This window comes from Heterodontus francisci, chromosome 33 (assembly GCF_036365525.1).
Source record: "Heterodontus francisci isolate sHetFra1 chromosome 33, sHetFra1.hap1, whole genome shotgun sequence".
In the NCBI taxonomy this organism is placed as follows: domain Eukaryota; kingdom Metazoa; phylum Chordata; class Chondrichthyes; order Heterodontiformes; family Heterodontidae; genus Heterodontus; species Heterodontus francisci.
This window is the reverse complement of record NC_090403.1, coordinates 21,822,989-21,849,707: the sequence shown is the minus strand read 5'-3', so window position 1 is coordinate 21,849,707 and position 26,719 is coordinate 21,822,989. Positions and strand designations below refer to the sequence as shown.

Below are 26,719 nucleotides of genomic sequence, written 5' to 3'. Positions count from 1 at the left end.
TCAATCAAATTTGTTAGGCATGACCTCCCTCTGACAAAGCCATGCTGACTATTCCTAATCAAATTTTGCCTCTCCAAGTGAAGATAGATTCTCTCCTTCAGAATTTTCTCCAATAGTTTCCCTACCACTGACGTGAGACTCACTGGTCTGTAGTTTTCTGGCTTATCTCTACAACCTTTCTTAAATAGTGGGACCACATTAGCTGTTCTCCAGTCCTCTGGCATCCCCCCCGTGGCCAGAGAGGAATTAAAAATTAGGGTCTGGGCCCCTGCAATCTCCACCCTCGCCTCTCATAGCATCCTGGGACACAAATCGTCTGGACCTGGAGATTTGTCCACTTTTAAGCCTTCCAAAACCTCCAATACCTTGTCACTCCCTATGACAATTTGCTCAAGAACCTCACAGTCTCTCTCTCTCTAAGTTCCATATCTACATCCTCATTCTCTTGGGTGAAGACAGATGTGAAGTATTCACACCCTACCAATGTCCTCTGGCTCCACCCACAAATTTCCCCCTTTGTCCCTAATGGGTCCTACTCTTTCCCTGGTTATTCCCTTCCCATTGATATACCTATAGAATATCTTGGGATTTTCCCTACTTTTACCAGCTAGAGCTTTCTCATATCCCCTCTTTGCTCTCCTAATTGCTTTCTTAAGCTCCATCCTACACCTATGGGAGCTTGCTGTGCACAAATTGCTGCTGCATTTCTTCTGCATTTCTGAGATTACAACAGTGACTACACGTCGAGTACTTAATTGGCTGCAAAGTGATTTGGGCTGTCCTGAAAATGTAAAAAGCACTGTATAAATGTAAGTCTTTCTATTGAGGCTAGCTAGTTGCCATTTACATTCAATGTCAATGACCGAGGCACTACTATTACCATATAAAAGCTCTGGTTATTTTGGGAAGATTCAGCTGTTCCGTCACCTCATTAAGGTGTAATTACCTTGGCTCCTTAATTATTGTCCTGTTGTGGTTATAACGGAAAAACTACTTTAACACAAACATGTCCGTTATAAGTGATGGGGACTATACTGTTATAAATTTAAAATGAAGTGCATTTTGCTCACTGATACACTCACTGTAACCACAACTGGAGCGCCATGCAAGAAATGTTCAGACCTACCACAGCACCGTCACTTTTGGCATGCTCTTATTTTCTCTCACTCTTGGTTCTACTCTCTCTTATTTCTTCATCTCTTGATGCTCTTCAGTGCATCTCTTATTCACCGTGTCTCTCGGTCTATCCTTCATTCCTCCTTTATTTCTTCCACCTCTCTCTTTCTCATGGAAAGTTGGTTGTCAGTTCAGAGGTGGTTGATGATGTCCTTTGTTGTTCTCCATCTCTCATATTGCGATGGGATATGTGGATAGGAGCAGCACAGCTGTAGAACAGCTGCATTCTCTAAATGTTCAGTATATATTGTCACCTGTTAGACGGGTAGGTTTTACTGAAGTCTGCGCAACAACAGACAATACAAGAATGAAAACTTGGAAATGTTGAACAAAGTGCACCTTCCGCACAATGCAGGGCACATGATATCTGCACAGTTACAGTACTATTCTGTAGTACTATGTTAAGCAGAGACAGAATATCAGGGGGTCAGATTCCAAAATCATCCTCCTGCCTTTTTTAAAGCAATGTCTTATATTTCTGACTCGCCAAGTCAGTCAAAAAGATCACCAAATGAAACTTTAATTTTTCTACATATATATTTTTTTTAGATAAACTCTGGATGTCAAGGCTTCAATATTTAGGTTTCTTTTTCCTGTAAGAATTTAAATCATCAGATTCTTGTCTATCCTGGTATGGCCATTAAATGACACTCTGTGTCATCATTATGCGGTTTCTCAGGCTTTCTATGTGTTTCAGGAGGTGTATCTCTTTGCATGGTTTGAGGAGGCTGGAAATCGTAGAGGCACTGGCCATAATTTTTCAGTCTTCCTTAGACTTGGGGGTGGTGCCAGAGGACTGGAGAATTGCAAACTGTACACCCTTGTTTATTTTATTTATTTAGAGAAACAGCACTGAAACAGGCCCTTCGGCCCACCGAGTCTGTGCCGACCAACAACCACCCATTTATACTAATCCTACATTAATCCCATATTCCCTACTACATCCCCACCATTCTCCTGTCACCTACCTACATTAGGGGCAATTTACAATGGCCAATTTACTTACCAACCTGCAAGTCTTTGGCTGTGGGAGGAAACTGGAGCACCCGACGGAAATCCACGCGGTCACAGGGAGAACTTGCAAACTCCGCACAGGCAGTACACAGAACTGAACCCGGGTCTCTGGAGCTGTGAGGCTGCAGTGCTAACCACTGCGCCGCCCTTAAAAATAAACCCAACAGCTACAGGCCAGTCAGTTTAACTTCGGTGGTGGGAAAACTTCTTAAAAAAAAAGGGGACAAAATCAGTAGTCACATGGACAAATGCAAGTTAATTAAGGAAAGCCAGCATGGATTTCTTAAGAGAAAATCATGTTTAACTAACTTGCTGGAGCTTTTTGCGGAGGTAACAGAGAGGGTTGATGAGGGCAATGCTGTTGATGTGGTCTACATGGACTTTGAAAAGCCATTTGATACAGTGCCACACAATAGACTTGTGAGCAAACTCATAGCAACATGGATACAAAATTGGCTGAGTGACAGGAAACAAAGAGGAGTGGTTAATGGATATTTTTCAGGCTGGAAGAAGGTTTGTAGTGGAGTTCCCCAGGGATCAGTGTTGGAACCCTTAATTTTCCTAATATATATTAATGACCTAGACTTTGGTGTCCAGGGAACAATTTCAAAGTTTGGAAATAATATGAAACTTGGAAGCATTGTGAACTGTGAGGAGGATAGTGTAGAACCTCAAAAGGACATAGACAAGTTGGTGGAATGGGCAGACAGGTGGCAGATGAAGTTCAATGCAGAGAAATGTGAAGTGATTCATTTTGGTAGGAAGAACATGGAGAGACAATATAGAATAAAGGGTACAATTCTAAAGAGGGTGAAGGAGCAGAGGGATCTAGGTGTATATGTGCACAAGTCATTGAAGGTGGCAGAACAGGTTGAGAGAGTGGTTAATAAAGCATACAGTATCCTGGGCTTTATTAATAGGGGCATAGAGTACAAGAGCAAGGAAGTTATGTTGAACTTGTATAAGACACTAGTTCACCCTCAGCTGGAGTATTTCATCCAGTTCTGGGCGCCGCACTTTACGAAAAATGAGAGAGTGCAGAAAAGATTCATGAGAATGGTTCCAGGGATGAGAAATTTCAGCTATGAAGATAGATTGGAGAAGTTAGGACTGTTTTCATTGGAGAAGCAAAGGCTGAGAGGTGACTTGATAGAGGTGTTCAAAATCATGAGGGGTCTAGACAGAGTAGATAGAAATTGTTCCCACTCATGAAAGGATCGAGAATGAGAGGGCACAGATTTAAAGTATTTGGTAAGAGAAGCAAAAGTGGCATGAGGAAAATCTTTTTCACGCAGCGAGTGGTTAAGGTCTGGAATGTGCTGCCTGAGAATGTGGTGGAGGCAGGTTCAACTGAAGCATTCAAAAGGGGATTAGACAGTTATATGAAAAGGAAGAATATGAAGGGTTATGGGGAGAAGGCAGGGGACTGAAACTGAGGGAATAGCTCTTTCAGAGAGCCAGTGTGGACACAGTAGGCCGAATGGCGGCCTCCAGCACTGTAACGATTCTGTGAACATCTATAGACCATGTATTAGGTACAGTGACATTACCACGTGTAGACTCATTACACACATTGGAACGTAACCATTGCTAGATCAAAGAAGACCAAGCTTCAACATGTTTGCCTCTTACCATCCTGACAGTTGCATGATGCAACAATAACATGGGCGGCACAGTGGCGCAGTGGTTAGCACCGCAGCCTCACAGCTCCAGCGACCCAGGTTCAATTCTGGGTACTGCCTGTGTGGAGTTTGCAAGTTCTCCCTGTGTCTGCGTGGGTTTTCTCCAGGTGCTCCGGTTTCCTCCCACAAGCCAAAAGACTTGCAGGTTGGTAGGTAAATTGGCCATTATAAATTGCCCCTAGTATAGGTAGGTGGTAGGGAAATATAGGGACAGGTGGGGATGTGGTAGGAATATGGGATTAGTGTAGGATTAGTATAAATGGGTGGTTGACGGTCGGCACAGACTCGGTGGGCCGAAGGGCCTGTTTCAGTGCTGTATCTCTAAACTAAACTAAACTAATGTCATGTTAGACCCCCACCTGCCAAGAATGAGGCATATTAATTTCAAATTGTTGCTGGGAAGAAGAGAAGGCTTGTTACAAGGGCTGCCAGACTTGGATGAAGGACATTTGCATACCAATAGGGATAAGAGAGGTTGCTTCCCTTGTCCACTTATCCTAAAATGGACTTTGGTCACCAGGTATTGTGAGTACGAGGAGTATTCCAGAGACTGCTAAGGTGATACAATCCACAAACTGGTTAAACCGGCTGGCCACATGACTAACTGGCTGGTCCAGGGATTTTTGAACTGAGACTGTCTGTTTGCTCCTGGACTGAAAAGACCTCTTCTGGCTGGTTCGCCACTGCCTTTCCTGTCTGGTCCCATCTCTTTCTCACGGAACTCCAAATCCACTGAAGACACATGAACCCCAAGAGAGAAAAGTCTCCTACAGAGAACAAGAATACTGGGCCCCAAAGAAAAGCAAGATCTACCTACAATCAAGGACAATCAGTGAGCTCGAAGATCCGCAACAAAAATCGTCTTCAGAGATTGCCTCAAACTTTTCCACTTTATCTCTTCTGCTCTGTTCTGTCTCTATCTGCATGTGTATCGCGTAAGCATGCTAGCGTGGGTGCGCATGTATCCGTGGGCATTAACCGAATTAGAGTTTAAGTTTAATAAATTTCAACCTTTTTCTTTAAACCTAAGAAACCCTGTTTGTGCTGGTTTCTTTGCCTTATAATTGGAAAGCAGTGAACAAGGATTCACCAAGGGGAGCTAAAAACGGTGTTTTAAAAATTAAACCCTGTTACGGTAAGACCAGGTGAAGGCTGAGAGGGCACCTTAGACCCCTTTCTCACCTGGTTACTAACACTAATCATAGCAATCAATCTCTATCAACAGACCCAGACATGATGCGAGGGAAACCCCCGGGGTGGAGAGCTTTGGATAGGTCCAAAGTCACCTGTTTCTCCCAAGCATTGCTACACTTGACTACATGTCATGTCTCAAATTACTCATATACTGCATGGAAAATATTATTTTCTGAAATAAATCTATTTAACTTGCATTTGAATTAATTGACACTAGCGGCTCCCACCATCTCCCTAGGGCTATGGAAGGGGGTGTTATTTTCAAAATGTCAAGATGCTTCTGAATTATACTAAACTTAAGACAGTTAGCCAGATACTTTAAAAGATAAAAATAAAAGACGGTCTCCTACCACCTAGGCTCAGCAACCATAAGAATGATTTAAAGGATTCCATTAAAAACCTATGTTGAATATTCACTTGATTCAGGTTCGCTGCTAAAGGATTCAGTTAAATTAACTGAAGCCATTGTTCTCCCAAAGGATAGCAAAGACCCATGACTTTAAAACACCTGTCTCACTATCCCTCATAAGTGTCAATTTGCCTCCATTGGTTGTGCTTTTGCCTCTGAGCCAAAAGGTGGTGGTTCAAGTCCCACTCCTAGACTCATGTATATAAACTTGACTGACAAATCAAGAGAGTACAGCACTTTTTTACTTGTTCGTGAGATGAGGGCATCGCTGGCCAGGCCAGCATTTATTGCCCATCCCTAATTGCCTTTGAGAAGGTGGAGGTGAGTTGCCTTCTTGAACTGCTGCAATCCTTGGGGTGTAGGTACACCAACAGTGCTGTTAGGAAGGGAGTTCCAGGATTTTGACCCAGTGACAGTGAAGGAATGGCGATATAGTTCCAAGTCAGGATGGTGTGTGACTTGGAGGGGAACTTGCAGGTGGGGGTGTTCCCATGTGCCTGCTGTTCTTGTTTTTCTAGGTGGTAGTGGTTGTGGGTTTGGAAGGCGTTGTCGAAGGAGCCTTGGCGAGTTGCTGCCATGTATCTTGTAGAAGATAGACACAAAAGCCGCTGTTGCACCTGCCTGAAGTGGGGGTGGGAGGTGATGTGTCGTATTTGTCTGAGATAAACGAAAAACAGGAGAGACAATTTTTGTAGGTTGGAGTAGCATAAAGAAGTGATAAAGTTGCTTCTTCAGGGCACAGTTTGTCCCTTTCCTGGGCAGACTGGTCCATTGTCTGTATGGGGGTGTTTGGTGAACCTGCCTCTATCACCCTCTCAGGCAGTGCATTCCAGACCCTAACTAAATCCTAACTTATGGTCGTATAATATTTTTAAGGTGGTGGTAGATAGATTCTTGTTAGGCAAGGGAATCAAAGATTATCAGGGGTAGATGGGAGTGTGGAATTCGAGACAAGCAGATCAGCCATGATCTTATTAAATGGCAGAGCAGGCTCGACGGGCTGAAGGGCCTCCTTCTGCTCCTAATTCGTATGGTATGGTTGTATGGACTTTTGAGAGAAAAAGCTAACAGAAGGTATATTCACAACCAAATACATATTAAATACAGAATGTTGAATAACCAAGGTGAAGAAAATTTTTTTAAAATGCGGGTGGGGTGGTGGGGGAGTTGATTTCTTTGGGGGCCTTACACCTTCCCCTCCTAAAAGAAATGTCGTCTCTGACATTAATCCATCTAAGCCTTTCCTGACCGGTATAGCAATGTTTATTGCATGAGATATTATACCAGAATACAACTGATGTAAAATAATACAAAGAACCCAGTAACAACTGGTTAGGCAACACGAATATTAATGCATTTGACACTGTGTCTGCGTGGGTTTCCTCCGGGTGCTCCGGTTTCCTCCCACAGCCAAAAGACTTGCAGGTTGATAGGTAAATTGGCCATTATAAATTGTCACAAGTATAGGTAGGTGGTAGGGGAATATAGGGACAGGTGAGGATGTGGTAGGAATATGGGATTAGTGTGGGATTAGTATAAATGGGTGGTGAATGGTCGACACAGACTCGGTGGGCCGAAGGGCCTGTTTCAGTGCTGTATCTCTAAATCAAAAAAAAAATCTAAATTCATGCACACACGCATACATTCAAAAAAACCAATGGTTAACCAGTTTAAAAATGATGTTTCTTAGGAATAAATAAGTAGCTGGGTTGTAAGTCCTGGTGATTTACGTTCCTGGTTCGGTGAGGTGGCCCAGAGCTGAACAGCCAGATGCCACTCGAAGTCTCCAGGCCAATTTGACGAACAGTCTTTAATGGATAGGTGTTCAAAACACTTCAGTTGCAGCAGGCATCGCACAGTTCTGTCGACAAGGAGTATAGCAACAGGTCTATTTAGATTTTTAAAATTGGCAGTCTTTCAGTTGAAACTTCACTCCCACAATGCAAATGTTCTTTCCCAGGGTTTTTTTTTACCTCCTTAGGTCATGCACAGCCGTAGACCAAAGTAGATTTTTCTGCTAGGAGAGAGGAATCCTTCCTTCAGTAAGCATGCTTCGTTAGTCTCCAGATCAAACTAGTTTTAGCCCTTCTTTACAAACAGTTAATTGATACATTACAACAGGTGGCTCTCTCTCTCTCCTGTTGCCTAGGAAACAGGCTTGCTGCTGGCACACTGTGCCCAGAGACCGAGAGAACAACTCTCTGTCTTAAAGGTACGTTAGAATTAGAACATTACATCGCAGTACAGGCCCTTCGGTCCTCGATGTTGCGCCGACCTGTGAAACCATCTGACCTACACTATTCCATTTTCATCCATATGTCTATCCAATGGCCACTTAAATGCCCTTAAAGTTGCAGAGAGTCTACTACTGCTGTAGGCAGGGCGTTACACGCCCCTACTACTCTCTGAGTAAAGAAACTACCTCTAACATCTGTCCTATATCTATCACCCCTCAACTTAAAGCTATGTCCCCTCGTGTTTGCCATCACCATCCGAGGAAAAAGACTCTCACTTTCCACCCTATCTAACCCTCTGATTATCTTATATGTCTCTATTAAGTCACCTCTCCTCCTCCTTCTCTCCAACGAAAACAACCTCAAGTCCCTCAGCCTTTCCTCGTAAGACCTACCCTCCATACCAGGCAACATCCTAGTAAATCTCCTCTGCACCCTTTCCAAAGCTTCCACATCCTTCCTATAATGCGGTGACCAGAACTGCACGCAATACTCCAGGTGCGGTCTCACCAGAGTTTTGTACAGCTGCAGCATGACCTCGTGGCTCCGAAACTCGATCCCCCTACTAATAAAAGCTAACACACCATATGCCTTCTTAACAGCCCTATTAACCTGGGTAGCAACTTTCAGGGATTTATGTACCTGGACACCAAGATCTCTCTGTTCATCTACACTACCAAGAATCTTCCCATTAGCCCAGTACTCTGCATTCCTGTTACTCCTTCCAAAGTGAATCACCTCACGCTTTTCCGCATTAAACTCCATTTGCCATCTCTCAGCCCAGCTCTGCAGCCTATCTATGTCCCTCTGTACCCTACAACATCCTTTGGCACTCTCCACAACTCCACTGACCTTAGTGTCATCCGCAAATTTACTAACCCACCCTTCTACACCCTCTTCCAGGTCATTTATAAAAATGACAAACAGCAGTGGCCCCAAAACAGATCCTTGCGGTACACCACTAGTAACTAAACTCCAGGATGAACATTTGCCATCAACCACCACCCTCTGTCTTCTTTCAGCTAGCCAATTTCTGATCCAAAGCTCTAAATCACCTTCAACCCCATACTTCCATATTTTCTGCAATAGCCTACCGTGGGGAACCTTATCAAACGCCTTACTGAAATCCATATACACCACATCCACTGCTTTACCCTCATCCACCTGTTTGGTCACCTTATTGAAAAACTCAATAAGGTTTGTGAGGCACGACCTACCCTTCACAAAACTGTGCTGACTATCGCTAATGAACTTATTCTTTTCAAGATGATTATAAATCCTGTCTCTTATAACCTTTTCCAACATTTTACCCACAACCGAAGTAAGGCTCACCGGTCTATAATTACCAGGGCTGTCTCTACTCCCCTTCTTGAACAAGGGGACAACATTTGCTCTCCTCCAGTCTTCCGGCACTATTCCTGTCGACAATGACGACATAAAGATCAAGGACAAAGGCTCTGCAATCTCCTCCCTAGCTTCCCAGAGAATCCTAGGATAAATCCCATCTGGCCCAGGGGACTTATCTATTTTCACACTTTCCAAAATTGCTAACACCTCCTCCTTGTGAACCTCAATCCCATCTAGCCTAGTAGCCTGAATCTCAGTATTCTCCTTGACAACATTTTCTTTCTCTACTGTAAATACTGACAAAAAATATTCATTTAACGCTTCCCTTATCTCCTCTGATTCCACACACAACTTCCCACTACTATCCTTGATTGGCCCTAATCTAACTCTAGTTAGATTATTGCCCCCTTTAGTTTTTTTAAAACAGAGGAGAAAACAAAACTACACTTCCATGACACCTCCGCCCTTGGCGAAATGAAACGCCATTCTTAAATGTGTTTCATTACAATGCAAAACAAAAACTGAAAAAACACAACATATTTTCACATTCATGCCCCCATTCACTCTACTGATAATTAACAATGTTTCTTTGCACCATCGCCATTCATGTAACTTAACAAGGTTAAATTCGTGACAAAGCATCAGCGATAACATTGTTTTTCCCCGAAATATGTACAATCTTCAAATGATAAGGCTGGAACAATAAACTCTATCTACATATTCTAGCATTTCAGTTTTTAAATTTTTCCACAAACTTTAATGGGTTATGGTCAGTATTTATGTGTTTCTTTATAGTCTTGACGGATATATACCTTGAAATGTTTGAGAGCCAGCAAAAGTCCTAATGTTTCTTTTTCCACAGTGGAATACCTTTTTTGGTGGCGATTTATTTTTCTTGAAAAGTACCCTACTGGTTTTTCTATGCCTGATTCGTCATCCTGCAATAGAACTTGACCAACCCCCAGGTCGTTAGGAACTAAAGGTTGAATTCTCATCTCTCAGATGAAAATGTGTCTATTTGAGTACGTATTGCATTGGTGTCGGCCATAACACAGTGGTAGCAATCCCACTCGGAGTTAATAAGTTGTGGGTTTAAGTTCCACCCCAGGGACTTGAGTGCAACTGTAGGTGACACTCCAGTGCAGCACTGTTGTAGGTGTTGTCTTTTGGGGGAGCTGTTAAATCATGGTCTTGTCTGCCCACTTAGGTGGGCATTAAAGACCCCATAGATACCAAAATAAGTAGAGTACCTGTTTATCTGTTTGCGGGACCTTGCTGTGCACACATTGGCTGACACATTTCCTACATTATACCAGTGACTACACTTCAACAGTACTTAATTGGTTGTAAAGCGCTTTAGGATGACCTGATAGCATGTCTTTCTTTCTTTCATATTGTTTATTAGCCATATTAGCTTCACTTTCAGCTGATGAAATGTCTGGGCCTCTGCAGATTGATGGGCCGAATGACGGCCTTCTGTGCTGTAGTAGTCTATGACTTTATCCTCAGCCATTGGAGGCTAGTAAGTGATGAGAGTGTTCTTATACATCTACTTTGGGATTGCTCCAAGTCTCAACCATTTTGAAGGCTATGGTAACTTCTTTGAGCTCTGCTTTGCATTTACATTTTCCTAAATCCTTAGTAACCAGATGTATAGAGTGCTCCTACTTTCACTTGCACCTTAAACTTTAAGTCTTGCTTTTCACATTTAAGCAATGCAAACCCAGATTCTCTGCATGGGAAGCCTTCTGCTTCCAATAGCTGGATGTTGGAGCTAACTTGAATTGTATCATTTGGAAACCTAATTTCTAGCTCCTGGGGTGGGCAATCTAGAGGGGTAGATTTGTAAGCTCTTGGGAAATGAGCCCCAGGGACTTTTTTTTTTTGCATCTTACTTTGTCTTCCTCTCCCTGGTGGTTTAATATCTCCTGCTTTTTCTAATTTATTTCCCTTTCTTGCATCAGGTGCCATTCTGGCACCCAGAGGACAGCTTGTTGTGAAACTCTGAAAAATACTTTGTTTGTGTTCTTCCGTACTGCTGGGTATAATTTGTTTTCGGATTTGTCTTCATTTTGTTCCTGAAAATGATTTTTTAAATTAGAAAAAGATGAAATATTTCTCATACATTTTCCCCAAGAATGCTGCAACACGACGATATAAATCCAGGCAAAACATTTCTGTTAACTTGGTGAGCAAAGGCATTACATGGGGTCGCACACAGCCATATAGACCAGGATGTCCCAGGTTCGATCCCTGGTCTTGTAGGAACATTACACTTGGCTTTGGAGCCCATTGGAGGTAGAAAATCAGCCAGAGTGTCCACTCCAGGGTCCCCACTCCTTTGCTGGATAAGGTTGTAGTGTGAGCACAGGATCAGCTGTAATGTCTTGAATGATTAAATAGCCCACTGATCCTGAGGCCTGGTTGAGGGTGGAATTCTGCCAGTCTCATTGATCCTGATCCCAGTCCTGCAACTCTTACATGATTAGGTGGATGTTAGTGATAGAATTGCACTCAGCTGTATTGTCCTCACAGCCACAGAGCCTGCTCGTACTCGCTATCTAAACTCACAGATCGGATGAGGAGCTGGAGGGATGCCTGCAACCATCAACCGTGTTGCAGCTCGAGTCTGCTCCTTCTCAGCCTGGGGTGGGGGTGGGGGAGAGAAAATGTAAAGGGCAAAAAAGCTAAGTGAGGAACTACTTTTGCAGTCTATACATTACACAATACAAAAGAGTATCAAATAGTTGTCAATGAGTTTAAGGGAGAAATTAATCAATTTTTTCTGCTGATGTTGAGATTTTCTCTCTTGATATCCTTAGAACAAACTGAATTACTGCCAACTCGCTCTCTGTCATCTATTGTTCAATATCCATTCCATTGATGATGCTGTGAGGCAGTCCATCAGTGAAGCAGATGTACAGCTTGGCTGTGTGATATCACTTGCCTCTAAGTCAGAAAGTTGTGGGTTCAAGCCACACTCCAGGACTTGAGGATATAATCTAGGCTGACAGTTCAGTGTCAGGGAGTGCTGCATTGACAGAGGTGCTGTCTTTTGGATCGAATCATAGAATGGTTACAGCACAGAAGGAGGTCATTTAGTCCGTCAAGCCTGCCCTGGCTCTCAGAGCAATTCAGCGAGTCACACTCTCCCACCCTTTCCCCGTAGCCCTGCAAATGTTTCCCCTTCAGGTGCTTATCCATTTCCCTTTAGAAAGCCACGATTCAATCTGTCTCCGCCACCCTTTCAGGCAGTGCATTCCAGTGACTGCGTAAAAAAGTATTTCCTCATGTCGCCTTTGGTTCTTGGCCAATCACTTTAAATCTGTGTTCTCTGGTTCTCGACCCTTCCACCAATGGAAACAGTTTCCCTCTATCTACTCTGTCTAGACCCCCTCATTATTTTAAAGACTTCTATCAAATCTCTTTTCCATGGAGCACAACCGCAGCTTCTTCAATCTATCCTCATCACTGAAGTCCCTCATCACTGGAACCATTCTCATAAATCTTTTCTAAAGCCTTCACATCCTGTCTAAAATTTGGTGTCCAGAATTGGACACAACATCCAGTTGAGGCTGAACCAGCGGTTGAGACGTTAAACCGAGGCCCTGCCTTCTTGTTCAGGTGGTTTTAAAACATTCTATGGCACTATTTGAAGAAAAGCAGTGGCGGTCTCTTGGTTACATTGACTTGAATTTATCCTTCTACCACAATCAGATTAACTAAGCATTGATCTCATTTGATGTATGAGGGAACAAATTGATTACAATGACTACATTTCAAACGTAATCCATTGGCTGTGCAGTGCGTTGGGATGTCCTGAGGTTGTGAAAGGTCTTGTGTGAAGACAAGTTCGTTCTTCTTTCTTGGTGTGATTATTTCATCATTTATCTGTTCCCCATTTATAATAATTGAATAAATCAATTCTCGTGAAGGGTCTCATCCAAATGTTAACCTCTCTTTTCTTTTACACATGCTGACATTTGTTTTATTCTTTCATGGGATGTGGCCATCATGGCATTTGTTGCCCATCCTTAATTGCCCTTGAACTGAGTGGCTTGTTAGGGCAGTTAAGAGTGAACCACATTGTTGTGGGTCTGAAGTCACACAGAGGTCAGACCAGGTAAGGACTGCAAATTTCCTTCCCTAAAGGACATTAGTGAACCAGATAGGTTTTTTACAAGAATCAATGATAGTTTCATGGCACTATTACTGAGACTAGCTTTCAATTCCAAATTTTTATTAGTTAATTGAATTTTATTAATTAATTGAATTTAAATTCCAGCAGCTACTGTGGTGGGATTTGAACCTGGGCTGGGCTTCTGGATTAATAGTCCAGTGACATTTACTATTGTACCACCACATTTCCAGAACTTATGTTTTTATCTCAAATGTTTACTTTAAGTATATTCAAACTTTCATGAAATTATTTCTCATTGCTGAACACAGAAAAATGCTGTCGAAGCTTTTTGTCTTGCACTCATCAGGACAGATGCAAGAATACAAATTCCAAAGGGAGCAACAATTTGTACTGCATGAGAAAAGGATGCTAATTGGTTGGCAAGATGACTTATTGCTTGAGGCATTGCCATGGAGAATGCACCAGGGAACTATTGTCCCTCATGCTTTTTTTTAAATTCAAAAAGGGCTCCACGCCTGGACATATTCCTTTTGCTGCAGAGGACAGGTTCCTGTGTATGAATATATGTAGCTTCCAGCAAGTGTAAGTGAGCCACATTACAAGCCTGTCAGATAATCTTAAATTGGTTGTTAGTGTAATTCTTAGCACACGCGGGATTGTTCAGTAAGTGCTGTCCAATCGCAGAATCACATTGTGCTCTGTGTTTTGCCGGTAGGACCTTGGTTTAACATCCCATCTGAAAAACAGCACTTCTAACAAAGCAGCAGTCCCTCAGTATTGCACTGAGGTGTCAGCCTGAATCAGGAGCTCAAGCCCTGAATTGGATTTTGAAGTCATGACTGACTCAGAGGTGAGAGTGCTATTGCTGAGCTATGCTGACACATAGAAAAGATGTGATGGTAAACTAAAACAATGATAAATGTTTTACTTTTCAGGATGAATTAAACAATTCATTTTCACCGTAATTGCTAGAGAATTATTTAAGTAGTACCTTGTGGATCCATTTTTCAGATTAGATGTTAAACGGGCTGACATCTTTCTCAGCAGTCTGTTAAAGATCCCATGGCATGACTCGATTAAGAGCAGGGGAGTTCTCCCTGGTGTCCGGGCCAACAATTACACCTCAACCAACATCTCTAGCAGGGTCATTTATCTCATTGCTGGTAGTGGGACCTTACTTCATTGGCTGTGAAGTTCTTTGGGCATGAGGCCTTGAAAGGTACTATATTTCGGGTGGCGCAGTGGTTAGCACTGCAGCCTCACAGCTCCAGGGACCCGGGTTCGATTCTGGGTACTGCCTGTGTGGAGTTTGCAAGTTCTCCCTGTGTCTGCGTGGGTTTTCTCCGGGTGCTCCGGTTTCCTCCCACAAGCCAAAAGACTTGCAGGTTGGTAGGTAAATTGGCCATTATAAATTGTCACTAGTATAGGTAGGTGGTAGGGAAATATAGGGACAGATGGGGATGTTTGGTAGGAATATGGGATTAGTGTAGGATTAGTATAAATGGGTGGTTGATGGTCGGCACAGACTCGGTGGGCCGAAGGGCCTGTTTCAGTGCTGTATCTCTAATCTAATCTAATCATAAATGCAATTTTTTTCTGAATTATAAAGTCAGTAGCAAATTCTCAAGTTGTTGCCTTTTACAAGTAGTCAATCTGTATAAGTGCATCTGTTATACCCCACTGAATGCAGGATACAAATGTAGCTTTCCCAACCTTTTACCAAGTCCAAAATCAAAAGGCTGGTGGGGCAAATTGGTGTTGGGGTTGGAATAGGGGTGCGATTAAGGCTTGAGTTGTGTTTTCTATGTTGATAATGAAAATTCATTGAAGATCAACGGTTCTCCCACATCATTGGACACGAAACTAAATAGGGAGGCAAGATTCTTGATTTGGTGTACATTTTAGAAAGTTCACTGGAAAAACAATGCACCAATTCAAAACTGGACAGGTGTCATTCCAAGCTTTTGTACAGCATGGTATCAAGGTTGATTTTGTTCTGGTGTGACTTTCCTGGTGAAACATTCATGAAGACAACAGGCACATTTGGATGTGGGGACCAAATGTTGTATTTCCAAACTAGGTGGGAATGTGTGTTGTGAGGAAGATGCAAAGTGGCTTCAAGGGGATTTGGAAAGACATAGTGAGTGGTAGGAAGTGGCATATGGAATATAATGTGGAAAAATAAGGTTATCCACTTTGGTAGGAGGAATAGATGTGCAGAGTATTTCTTAAATGGTAGAGATTAGGAAGTGTGGATGTACAAAGGAACCTGGGTGTCCTTGTCAATAAGTCACTGAAAGCTAACATGCAGGTGCAGCAAGCAATTAAGAAGCCTAATGGTCTGTTAGCCTTTATCGCAAGAGGATTTGAGTACAGGAGTAGTGAAGTCTTGCTTCAATTGTATAGAACCTTGGTTAGACCACACCTGGAACACTGTGTGCAATTTTGGTCCCCTTACCTTAGGAAGGATATTATTGCCATAGAGGGAGTGCAACGAAGGTTCACAGATTTGTTCCTGGGATGGCGGGACTATCCTATGAAGAGAGATTTGGGAAACTGGGCTGTATTCTTTAGAATTTCGAAGAATCAGAAGTGATTCATTGAAACCTACAAAATACTTAAAGGGATAGACACGGTAGATGCAGCTGTTTTCCCTGGTTGGGTGGTATAGAACCAGGGGACACAATTTCAAAATAAGGGGCAAGCCACTTGGGACAGAGATGAGGAGAAATTTCTTTACTGAAAGGGTTGTGAATCTTTGGAATTCTCTACCCCAGAGGGCTGTGGAAGCTCAGTCATTGAGTCTGTTTAAAGCAGAGATTGACAGATTTATAAATACAAATGACATAAAGGGATATGAGGATAGTGTGGTAAAAAGGCAGTGAAGTAGATGATTAGCCGTAATGGTATTGAATGACGGAGCAGGCTCGATGGGCTGAATGGCCTACTCCTACTCCCAATGCTCTGATGTTTCTATGTTCCTAACAGTGCTGTCTGCCACTGAGAACACATCAGTTAGTCACAGGCAAGATTCAAATGTGAATACGAATCAGGATTAATCAGGCTTGAGAACTGATGTTAGTTCCTGATTTTAAAAAATCCATTGAAATCCTCCATAGCCAGCAACCCAAGGCTCAGACGTTAAATTGAGTCACCTTCTGCCCTCTCTCAGGTGGACATAAAAATCCTATAGCATTATTTTGAATATCGGGAGTTCTGGCCAATATTTATCCGTCAGCCAACATCACTAGAACAGATTGGTCTTTGTGACATTTGCTGTTTGTGGGATCTTGTGTGCAAATGGGCTTCTGCCTTTCCCACATTTCAACAGTCAAAAGTACTTCATTGGCTGGAACTACTTTGGAACGTCCTAAGTTTGTGCAAGGTGCTGCATAAACGCAAGTCTCTCGTTCTTTTCAAGAAGCAAATGGAGGTGGGGAAACTTGCATTAGGAAAAAGATTTTTAGTGTCTGATGTGCATATAGACATCTTGGTCAAAATGATGTTTCAAAACAAATTGGGTGGCAACCCTGACACCATAGCTTGGATTCCTGCTCTTTGTGCAGTTGCATTCTTGCCGTCGAGTTGATGATGGTCGTGTACTCCACCCCATTGCTAGAAATACATTCAAGGACCCTCACTTCCCTGGCGGCGGAGGAAATAAATTGCAGTAAGTTTTAATTTGTGCAGACTAGGCAGCGAAGGAGCAGAGTTGCTGGGTGCAAATGGCTGAGGAGTGTGTTGGTGAGTGGAGCTGCTCCGCGGGTCAGTGCTCCCGGGGGAGGAGGTGGGTGGGGGGGGCCTCCCTATTGTAATCTCGCGAGAGGACACACTGTGCTTTATTGTTGATTAACTTTTAATCGGCTCGGCGGGCCCTTTCTTGAACAGGGACATCCCCGCTTTAAGAGCTAGTGACTCCCGGGTTCTGGGGCCGAGCACAGCCACTGTCGGGGCAGCTTCCAGTGCAGATGTCGCGCTCTTCACCCTACCACCAAACCCCGTGATACTGTCCCCCTCCCTCTCCCGGGCTCACTCGGGGACTGACCGCAGGCCGAGCTCCTGTCAAAGGCCAAACGGCAGTGAAGGATCCGCCGTGCCGGTAGCAGCAGGTAAACGGGGCCGCGGGTGGGGATGAGTGCGTGAGTGGCAAGGCCTCGGGCTCTGAGTGGCCGCACGGCGACAGCAGGTGACTGCAGGGCCCGAGCACTTTGAGTGAGAATCGCCGCCTAGCTCTGTGTCCAGAGGTAAGCTTCCAGCGCGAGGCCTGAAGCCTGGCGGCGGAGTGGGGGTGAGCAGCCGCCGGGCATGTGATGCGGGCGGAGAGACCAGTGGTGCGGCGGATTTCCAGGGGTGTTTTATTTCGGGATGGCCTGCCTATGGGACGCGGTGTTGGTTAATTCACCCATCGTTCCCCCGTCTCTGAGATGCCAAATATTGTCCGGGACTGAGTATGCTGCGCATGCGCTACCGATGAACGGTGGCGCTACCAGCAAAGTGCGCCTGCGCATAGACGGCTAAACAGTTACTCATCACTGGGCGCATGTGCGCCCGGCAGGTGTGAAGCACTGCGTCTGCGCACGGGGTCCCAGAGACAGACCCCTTGTGAAATAGTTAAATAAGCTGCTGGGGTGGGGCAGTCTCAAGGTAACGGGGAAAGTTCAATTCAGAAATCGAATCAGCGATTTCCTCCCCTCCTTCCACCCCGTCCCCACCCTCCTTCCACCCCGTCCCCCACCCTCCTTCCACCCCCGTCCCCCACCCTCCTTCCACCCCCGTCCCCCACCCTCCTTCCACCCCCGTCCCCCACCCTCCTTCCACCCCCGTCCCCCCACCCTCCTTCCACCCCCGTCCCCCACCCTCCTTCCACCCCCGTCCCCCACCCTCCTTCCACCCCGTCCCCCACCCTCCTTCCACCCCCGTCCCCCACCCTCCTTCCACCCCCGTCCCCACCCTCCTTCCACCCCCGTCCCCCACCCTCCTTCCACCCCCGTCCCCCACCCTCCTTCCACCCCCGTCCCCCACCCTCCTTCCACCCCGTCCCCCACCCTCCTTCCACCCCCGTCCCCCACCCTCCTTCCACCCCCGTCCCCCCACCCTCCTTCCACCCCCGTCCCCCACCCTCCTTCCACCCCCGTCCCCCACCCTCCTTCCACCCCCGTCCCCCACCCTCCTTCCACCCCCGTCCCCACCCTCCTTCCACCCCCGTCCCCCACCCTCCTTCCACCCCCGTCCCCCACCCTCCTTCCACCCCCGTCCCCCACCCTCCTTCCACCCCCGTCCCCCACCCTCCTTCCACCCCCGTCCCCCACCCTCCTTCCACCCCCGTCCCCCACCCTCCTTCCACCCCCGTCCCCCACCCTCCTTCCACCCCGTCCCCCACCCTCCTTCCACCCCCGTCCCCCACCCTCCTTCCACCCCCGTCCCCCACCCTCCTTCCACCCCCGTCCCCCACCCTCCTTCCACCCCCGTCCCCCACCCTCCTTCCACCCCCGTCCCCCACCCTCCTTCCACCCCCGTCCCCCACCCTCCTTCCACCCCCGTCCCCCACCCTCCTTCCACCCCCGTCCCCCACCCTCCTTCCACCCCCGTCCCCCACCCTCCTTCCACCCCCGTCCCCCACCCTCCTTCCACCCCCGTCCCCCACCCTCCTTCCACCCCCGTCCCCCACCCTCCTTCCACCCCCGTCCCCCACCCTCCTTCCACCCCCGTCCCCCACCCTCCTTCCACCCCCGTCCCCCACCCTCCTTCCACCCCCGTCCCCCACCCTCCTTCCACCCCCGTCCCCCACCCTCCTTCCACCCCCCGTCCCCACCCTCCTTCCACCCCCGTCCCCCACCCTCCTTCCACCCCCGTCCCCACACCTCCTTCCACCCCCGTCCCCACCCTCCTTCCACCCCCGTCCCCCACCCTCCTTCCACCCCCGTCCCCCACCCTCCTTCCACCCCCGTCCCCCCACCCTCCTTCCACCCCCGTCCCCCACCCTCCTTCCACCCCCGTCCCCCACCCTCCTTCCACCCCCGTCCCCCACCCTCCTTCCACCCCCGTCCCCCACCCTCCTTCCACCCCCGTCCCCCACCCTCCTTCCACCCCCGTCCCCCACCCTCCTTCCACCCCCGTCCCCCACCCTCCTTCCACCCCCGTCCCCCACCCTCCTTCCACCCCCGTCCCCCACCCTCCTTCCACCCCCGTCCCCCACCCTCCTTCCACCCCCGTCCCCCACCCTCCTTCCACCCCCGTCCCCCACCCTCCTTCCACCCCCGTCCCCCACCCTCCTTCCACCCCCGTCCCCCACCCTCCTTCCACCCCCGTCCCCCACCCTCCTTCCACCCCCGTCCCCCACCCTCCTTCCACCCCCGTCCCCCACCCTCCTTCCACCCCCGTCCCCCACCCTCCTTCCACCCCCGTCCCCCACCCTCCTTCCACCCCCGTCCCCCACCCTCCTTCCACCCCCGTCCCCACCCTCCTTCCACCCCCGTCCCCCACCCTCCTTCCACCCCCGTCCCCACCCTCCTTCCACCCCCGTCCCCCACCCTCCTTCCACCCCCGTCCCCCACCCTCCTTCCACCCCCGTCCCCACCCTCCTTCCACCCCCGTCCCCCACCCTCCTTCCACCCCCGTCCCCCACCCTCCTTCCACCCCCGTCCCCCACCCTCCTTCCACCCCCGTCCCCCACCCTCCTTCCACCCCCGTCCCCCACCCTCCTTCCACCCCCGTCCCCCACCCTCCTTCCACCCCCGTCCCCCACCCTCCTTCCACCCCCGTCCCCCACCCTCCTTCCACCCCCGTCCCCCACCCTCCTTCCACCCCCGTCCCCCACCCTCCTTCCACCCCCGTCCCCCACCCTCCTTCCACCCCCGTCCCCCACCCTCCTTCCACCCCCGTCCCCACCCTCCTTCCACCCCCGTCCCCCACCCTCCTTCCACCCCCGTCCCCCACCCTCCTTCCACCCCCGTCCCCCACCCTCCTTCCACCCCCGTCCCCCACCCTCCTTCCACCCCCGTCCCCCACCCTCCTTCCACCCCCGTCCCCCACCCTCCTTCCACCCCGTCCCCACCCTCCTTCCACCCCCGTCCCCCACCCTCCTTCCACCCCCGTCCCCCACCCTCCTTCCACCCCCGTCCCCCACCCTCCTTCCACCCCCGTCCCCCACCCTCCTTCCACCCCCGTCCCCCACCCTCCTTCCACCCCCGTCCCCCACCCTCCTTCCACCCCCGTCCCCCACCCTCCTTCCACCCCCGTCCCCCACCCTCCTTCCACCCCCGTCCCCCACCCTCCTTCCACCCCCGTCCCCCACCCTCCTTCCACCCCCGTCCCCCACCCTCCTTTCCACCCCCGTCCCCCACCCTCCTTCCACCCCCGTCCCCCACCCTCCTTCCACCCCCGTCCCCCACCCTCCTTCCACCCCCGTCCCCCACCCTCCTTCCACCCCCGTCCCCCACCCTCCTTCCACCCCCGTCCCCCACCCTCCTTCCACCCCCGTCCCCCACCCTCCTTCCACCCCCGTCCCCCACCCTCCTTCCACCCCCGTCCCCCACCCTCCTTCCACCCCCGTCCCCCACCCTCCTTCACCCCCCGTCCCCCACCCTCCTTCCACCCCCGTCCCCCACCCTCTTCCACCCCGTCCCCCACCCTCCTTCCACCCCCCGTCCCCCACCCTCCTTCCACCCCCGTCCCCCACCCTCCTTCCACCCCCGTCCCCCACCCTCCTTCCACCCCGTCCCCACCCTCCTCACCCCACCTCCTTCCACCCCATCCCCTCCCCCTCCACCCCCCCCTCCCCTCTCACCCCCTCCCCTCTTCACCCCCTCCCTCTTCACCCTCTCACCCCTCACCCTCTTCACCCCCTCCCTCTTCACCCCCTCCCCTCTTCACCCCTCCCCTCTTCACCCCCTCCCCTCTTCACCCCCTCCCTCTTCACCCCCTCCCCTCTCACACCCTCAACCCTCTTCACCCCCCTCCCCTCTTCACCCCCTCCCCGCTTCACCCCCTCCCCTCTTCAACCCCCTCCCCTCTTCACCCCCTCCCCTCTCACCCCCCTCCCCTCTTCACCCCCTCCCCTCTTCACCCCCTCCCCTCTTCACCCCGCTCCCCTCTCGACCCCCGCCCCTCTTCACCCCCTCCCCTCTTCACCCCCTCACCCTCTTCACCCCCTCCCCTCTTCACCCCCTCCCCTCTTCACCCCCTCCCCTCTTCACCCCCTCCCCTCTTCACCCGCCGGTCCCCTCTGCACCCCCGTCCCCTCTTCACCCCCTCCCCTCTTCAACCCCCTCCCCTCTTCACCCCCTCCCCCTCACAACCCCTCCCCTCTTCACCCCCTCCCCACTTCACCCCCTCCCCTCTTCACCCCTCCCCTCTTCACCCCCCTCCCCTCTTCACCCCCTCCCTCTTCACCCCCTCCCCCTCTTCACCCCCTCCCCTCTTCACCCCCTCCCCTCTTCACCCCCTCCCCTCTTCACCCCCTCCCCTCTTCACCCCCTCCCCTCTTCTACCCCCTCCCCTCTTTCACCCCCTCCCCTCTTCATCACCCCTCCCCTCTTCACCCCCTCCCCTCTTCACCCCCTCCCCTCTTCAGCTCCCCTCCCTCTTCACCCCCTCCCCTCTTCACCCCCTCCCCTCTTCACCCCCTCCCCTCTTCACCCCCTCACCCTCTTCACCCCCTCCCCTCTTCACCCGCTCCCCTCTTCACCCCGCTCCCCTCTTCACCCCCTCCCCTCTTCACCCCTCCCCTCTTCACCCCTCCCTCTTCACCCCTCCCCCTCACCCCCCTCCCCTCTTCACCCCCTCACCCTCTTCACCAACCCCCTCCCCTCTTCACCCCCTCCCCTCTTCAACCCCCTCCCCTCTTCACCCCCTCCCCTGCTTCACCCCCTCCCCTCGTCACCCCCTCACCCTCTTCACCCCCTCCCCTCTTCACCCCACCCTCGCACCCCCTCCCCTCTTCACCCCCTCCCCTCTTCACCCCCTCCCCTCTTCACCCCCTCCCCTCTTCACCCCCTCCCCTCATCACCCCCTCCCCTCTTCACCCCCTCCCCTCTTCACCCCCTCCCCTCTTCACCCCCTCCCCTCTCACCCCCTCCCCTCTTCACCCCCTCCCCTCTTCACCCCCTCCCCCTCTTCACCCCCTCCCCTCTCACCTCCCCTCCCCTCTCACCCCCTCCCCTCTTCACCCCCTCCCCTCTTCACCCCCTCCCCTCTTCACCCCCTCCCCTCTTCACCCCCTCCCCTCTTCACCCCCTCCCCTCTTCACCCCCTCCCCTCTTCACCACCCCTCCCCTCTTCACCCCCTCCCTCTCACCCCCTCCCCTCTTCAACCCCCTCCCCTCTTCACCCCCCTCCCCTCTTCACCCCCTCCCCTCTTCACCCCCTCCCCTCTTCACCCCCTCCCCTCTTCACCCCCTCCCCTCTTCAACCCCTCCCCTCTTCACCCCCTCCCCCTCTTCACCCCCCTCCCCTCTTCACCCCCTCCCCTCTTCACCCCCTCCCCTCTTCACCCCCTCCCCTCTTCACCCCTCCCCTCTTCACCCCTCCCCTCTTCACCCCCTCCCCTCTTCAACCCCTCCCTCTTCACCCCCTCCCCTCTTCACCCCCTCCCCTCTTCACCCCCTCCCCTCTTCACCCCTCCCCTCTTCACCCCCCTCCCCTCTTCACCCCCTCCCCTCTTCAACCCCCTCCCCTCTTCACCCCCTCCCCTCTTCACCCCCCTCCCCTTCTTCACCCCCTCCCTCTTCACCCCCTCCCCTCTTCACCCCCTCCCCTCTTCACCCCCTCCCCTCTTCACCCCCTCCCCTCTTCACCCCCTCCCCTCTTCACCCCCTCCCCTCTTCACCCCCTCCCCTCTTCACCCCCTCCCCTCTTCACCCCCTCCCCTCTTCACCCCCTCCCTCTTCACCCCCTCCCCTCTTCACCCCCTCCCCTCTTCACCCCCTCCCTCTTCACCCCCTCCCCTCTTCACCCCCTCACCCTCTTCACACCCCTCCCCTCTTCACCCCCGCTCCCCTCTTCACCCCTCCCCTCTTCACCCCCTCCCCTCTTCACCCCCCTCCCCTCTTCACCCCCTCCCCTCTCACCCCCTCCCCTCTTCACCCCTCCCCTCTTCACCCCCCCCCTCTTCACCCCCTCCCCTCTTCACCCCTCCCCTCTTCACCCCCTCCCCTCTTCACACCCCTCCCCTCTTCACCCCCTCCCCTCTTCACCCCCTCCCCTCTTCACCCCCTCACCTCTTCACCCCCCTCCCCTCTTCACCCCCTCCCCTCTTCACCCCCTCCCCTCTTCACCCCCTCCCCTCTTCACCCCCTCCCCTCTCACCCCCTCCCTCTTCACCCCCTCCCCTCTTCACCCCCCTCCCCTCTTCACCCCCTCCCCTCGTCAACCCCGCCCCTCTTCACCCCCTCCCCGCTGCACCCCCTCCCCTCTCACCCCCTCCCTCTTCACCCCCTTCCCCTCTTTCACCCCTCCCCTCTTCACCCCCTCCCCCCTTCACCCCTCCCCTCTTCACCCCCTCCCCTCTTCACCCCCTCCCCTCTTCACCCCCTCCCCTCTTCACCCCCTCCCCTCTTCACCCCCTCCCCCTCTTCACCCCCTCCCCTCTTCACCCCTCCCCGCTCACCCCCTCCCCTCTTCACCCCCTCCCTCTTCACCCCTCCCCTCTTCACCCCCTCCCCTCTTCACCCCCTCCCCTCTTCACACCCCTCCCCTCTTCACCCCCTCCCCCCTTCACCCCCTCCCCCCGTCACCCCCTTCACCCCCTCCCCCTTCACCCCCCTTCACTCCCCTCACCCCCTCACCCCCTCACCCCCTTCACCCCCTCCCCCCTTCACCCCCTCCCCCCTTCACCCCCTCCCCCCTTCACCCCTCCCCCCTTCACCCCCTCCCCCCTTCACCCCCTCCCCCTCACCCTCTCCCCCTTCACCCCTCCCCCCTTCACCCCCTCCCCCCTTCACCCCCTCCCCCCTTCACCCCCTCCCCCTCACCCCCTCCCCCCTTCACCCCCTCCCCCTTCACCCCCTCCCCCCTTCACCCCTCCCCCCTTCACCCCCTCCCCCCTTCACCCCCTCCCCCCTTCACCCCCTCCCCCCTTCACCCCTCCCCCCTTCACCCCCTCCCCCCTTCACCCCCTCCCCCCTTCACCCCCTCCCCCCTTCACCCCCTCCCCCCTTCACCCCCTCCCCCCTTCACCCCCTCCCCCCTTCACCCCCTCCCCCCTTCACCCCCTCCCCCTTCATTCACCCCCTCCCCCCTTCACCCCCTCCCCCCTTCACCCCCTCCCCCCTTCACCCCCCTCCCCCCTCACCCCCTCCCCCCTTCACCCCCTCCCCCTTCACACCCTCCCCCCCCCTTCACCCCCTCCCCCCTTCACCCCCTCCCCCCTTCACCCCCTCCCCCCTTCCACCCCCTCCCCCCTTCACCACCCCTCCCCCTTCACCCCCTCCCCCCTTCACCCCCTCCCCCCTTCACCCCCTCCCCCCTTCACCCCCTCCCCCTTCACCCCCTCCCCCCTTCACCCCCTCCCCCCTTCACCCCCTCCCCCTTCACCCCCTCCCCCCTTCACCCCCCTCCCCCCTTCAACCCCCTCCCCCCTTCACCCCCCTCCCCCCTTCACCCCCTCCCCCCTTCACCCCCTCCCCCCTTCACCCCCTCCCCCTTCACCCCCTCCCCCCTTCACCCCCTCCCCCCTTCACCCCCTCCCCCCTTCACCCCCTCCCCCCTTCACCCCCTCCCCCCTTCACCCCCTCCCCCCTTCACCCCCTCCCCCCTTCACCCCCCTCCCCCCTTCACCCCCTCCCCCCTTCACCCCCTCCCCCCTTCACCCCCTCCCCCCTTCACCCCCTCCCCCCTTCACCCCCTCCCCCTTCACCCCCTCCCCCTTCACCCCCTCCCCCCTTCACCCCCTCCCCCCTTCACCCCCTCCCCCCTTCACCCCCTCCCCCCTTCACCCCCTCCCCCCTTCACCCCCTCCCCCCTTCACCCCCTCCCCCCTTCACCCCCTCCCCCCTTCACCCCCTCCCCCTTCACCCCCTCCCCCCTTCACCCCCCTCCCCCCTTCACCCCCTCCCCCCTTCACCCCCACCCCCTTCACCCCCCTCCCCCCTTCACCCCCTCCCCCCTTCACCCCCTCCCCCCTTCACCCCTCCCCCTTCACCCCCTCCCCCTTCACCCCCTCCCTCCTTCACCCCCTCCCCCTTCAACCCCCTCCCCCTTCACCCCCTCCCCCTTCACCCCCCTCCCCCCTTCACCCCCTCCCCCTTCACCCCCTCCCCCTCACCCCCTCCCCCCTCACCCCCTCCCCCCTCCACCCCCTCCCCCCTCCACCCCCTCCCCCCTCCACCCCTCCCCCCCCCTCACCCCCTCCCCCCTCACCCCCTCCCCCCTCACCCCCTCCCCCCTCACCCCCCTCCCCCCTCACACCCCTCCCCCCTCACCCCCTCACCCCTCCCCCCTCACCCCTCACCCCCTCACCCCCTCCCCCCTCACCCCCTTCACCCCCTCCCCCCTTCACCCCCTCCCCCCTCACCCCCTCCCCCCTTCACCCCCTCCCCCCTTCACCCCCTCCCCCCTTCACCCCCTCCCCCCCTTCACCCCCCTCCCCCCTTCACCCCCTCCCCCCTTCACCCCCTCCCCCCTTCACCCCCTCCCCCCTTCACCCCCTCCCCCCTTCACCCCCTCCCCCCTTCACCCCCTCCCCCTTCACACCCCCTCCCCCCTTCACCCCCTCCCCCCTTCACCCCCTCCCCCCTTCACCCCCTCCCCCTTCACCCCCCTCCCCCCTTCACCCCCTCCCCCCTTCACCCCCTCCCCCCTTCACCCCCTCCCCCCCTTCACCCCCTCCCCCTTCACCCCCTCCCCCCTTCACCCCCTCCCCCCTTCACCCCCTCACCCCCTCCCTCCCTCACCTCCCCTCCCTCCCTCCCCCTCCCTACCCCCCTCCCTCCCTCCTCCCTCCCTACCCCCTCCCCCCCTACCCCCTCCCTCCCTCCTCCCTCACCCCCTCCCTCCCTCCTCCCCTCACCCCCTCCCCTCCCCCTCCTCCCTCACCCCCTCCCTCCCTCCTCCCTCCCCCTCCCTCCCTCCTCCCTCACCCCCTCCCTCCCTCCTCCCTCACCCCCTCCCTCCCTCCTCCCTCACCCCCTCCCTCCTCCTCCCTCACCACCCTCCCTCCCTCCTCCCTCACCCCCTCCCTCCCTCCTCCCTCACCCCCTCCCTCCCCCCCCCCCTCACTCATCCCTCCCTCCCCTCCCTCCCTCACCCCCTCCCTCCCTCCCTCCCTCCCTCCCTCACCCCCTCCTCCCCTCCCCCTCCTCCCTCCCTCCTCCCTCCCCTCACCCCTCCCTCCTCCCTCCCCCCCTCACCCCTCCTCCCTCCTCCCTCACCCCCTCCCTCCCTCCACCCCACCCCTCCTCCCCTCCCTCACCCCCTCCCTCCCTCCTCCCTCACCCCCTCCCTCCCTCCTCCCTCACCCCCTCCCTCCCTCCTCCCTCACCCCCTCCCTCCCCTCCCTCCCTCCCTCTCACCCCCTCCCTCCCTA

The 26,719-nt window shown here is 53.3% G+C and overlaps 1 protein-coding gene across 4 annotated transcripts in view; it reads left to right on the top strand.

Moving 5' to 3' along the window:
* The first annotated feature begins 16,854 nt into the window (after positions 1–16,854).
* Positions 16,855–26,719, top strand: part of tlk2 (tousled-like kinase 2) — a 160,155-nt gene continuing 150,290 nt past the window's right edge. For 2 of the 4 annotated variants that reach the window (XM_068013163.1, XM_068013162.1), the window contains exon 1: positions 17,037–17,306. Coding sequence is in view for 2 of the 4 variants with exons in the window: in XM_068013160.1 (XP_067869261.1) it covers positions 16,923–16,941 (19 nt within the window). In the remaining 2 variants the exon portion in view is untranslated. Of the gene's footprint in view, positions 16,942–17,036; positions 17,307–26,719 lie in introns of those variants that run through there. The other 2 variants (XM_068013160.1, XM_068013161.1) reach the window with 2 other exon arrangements.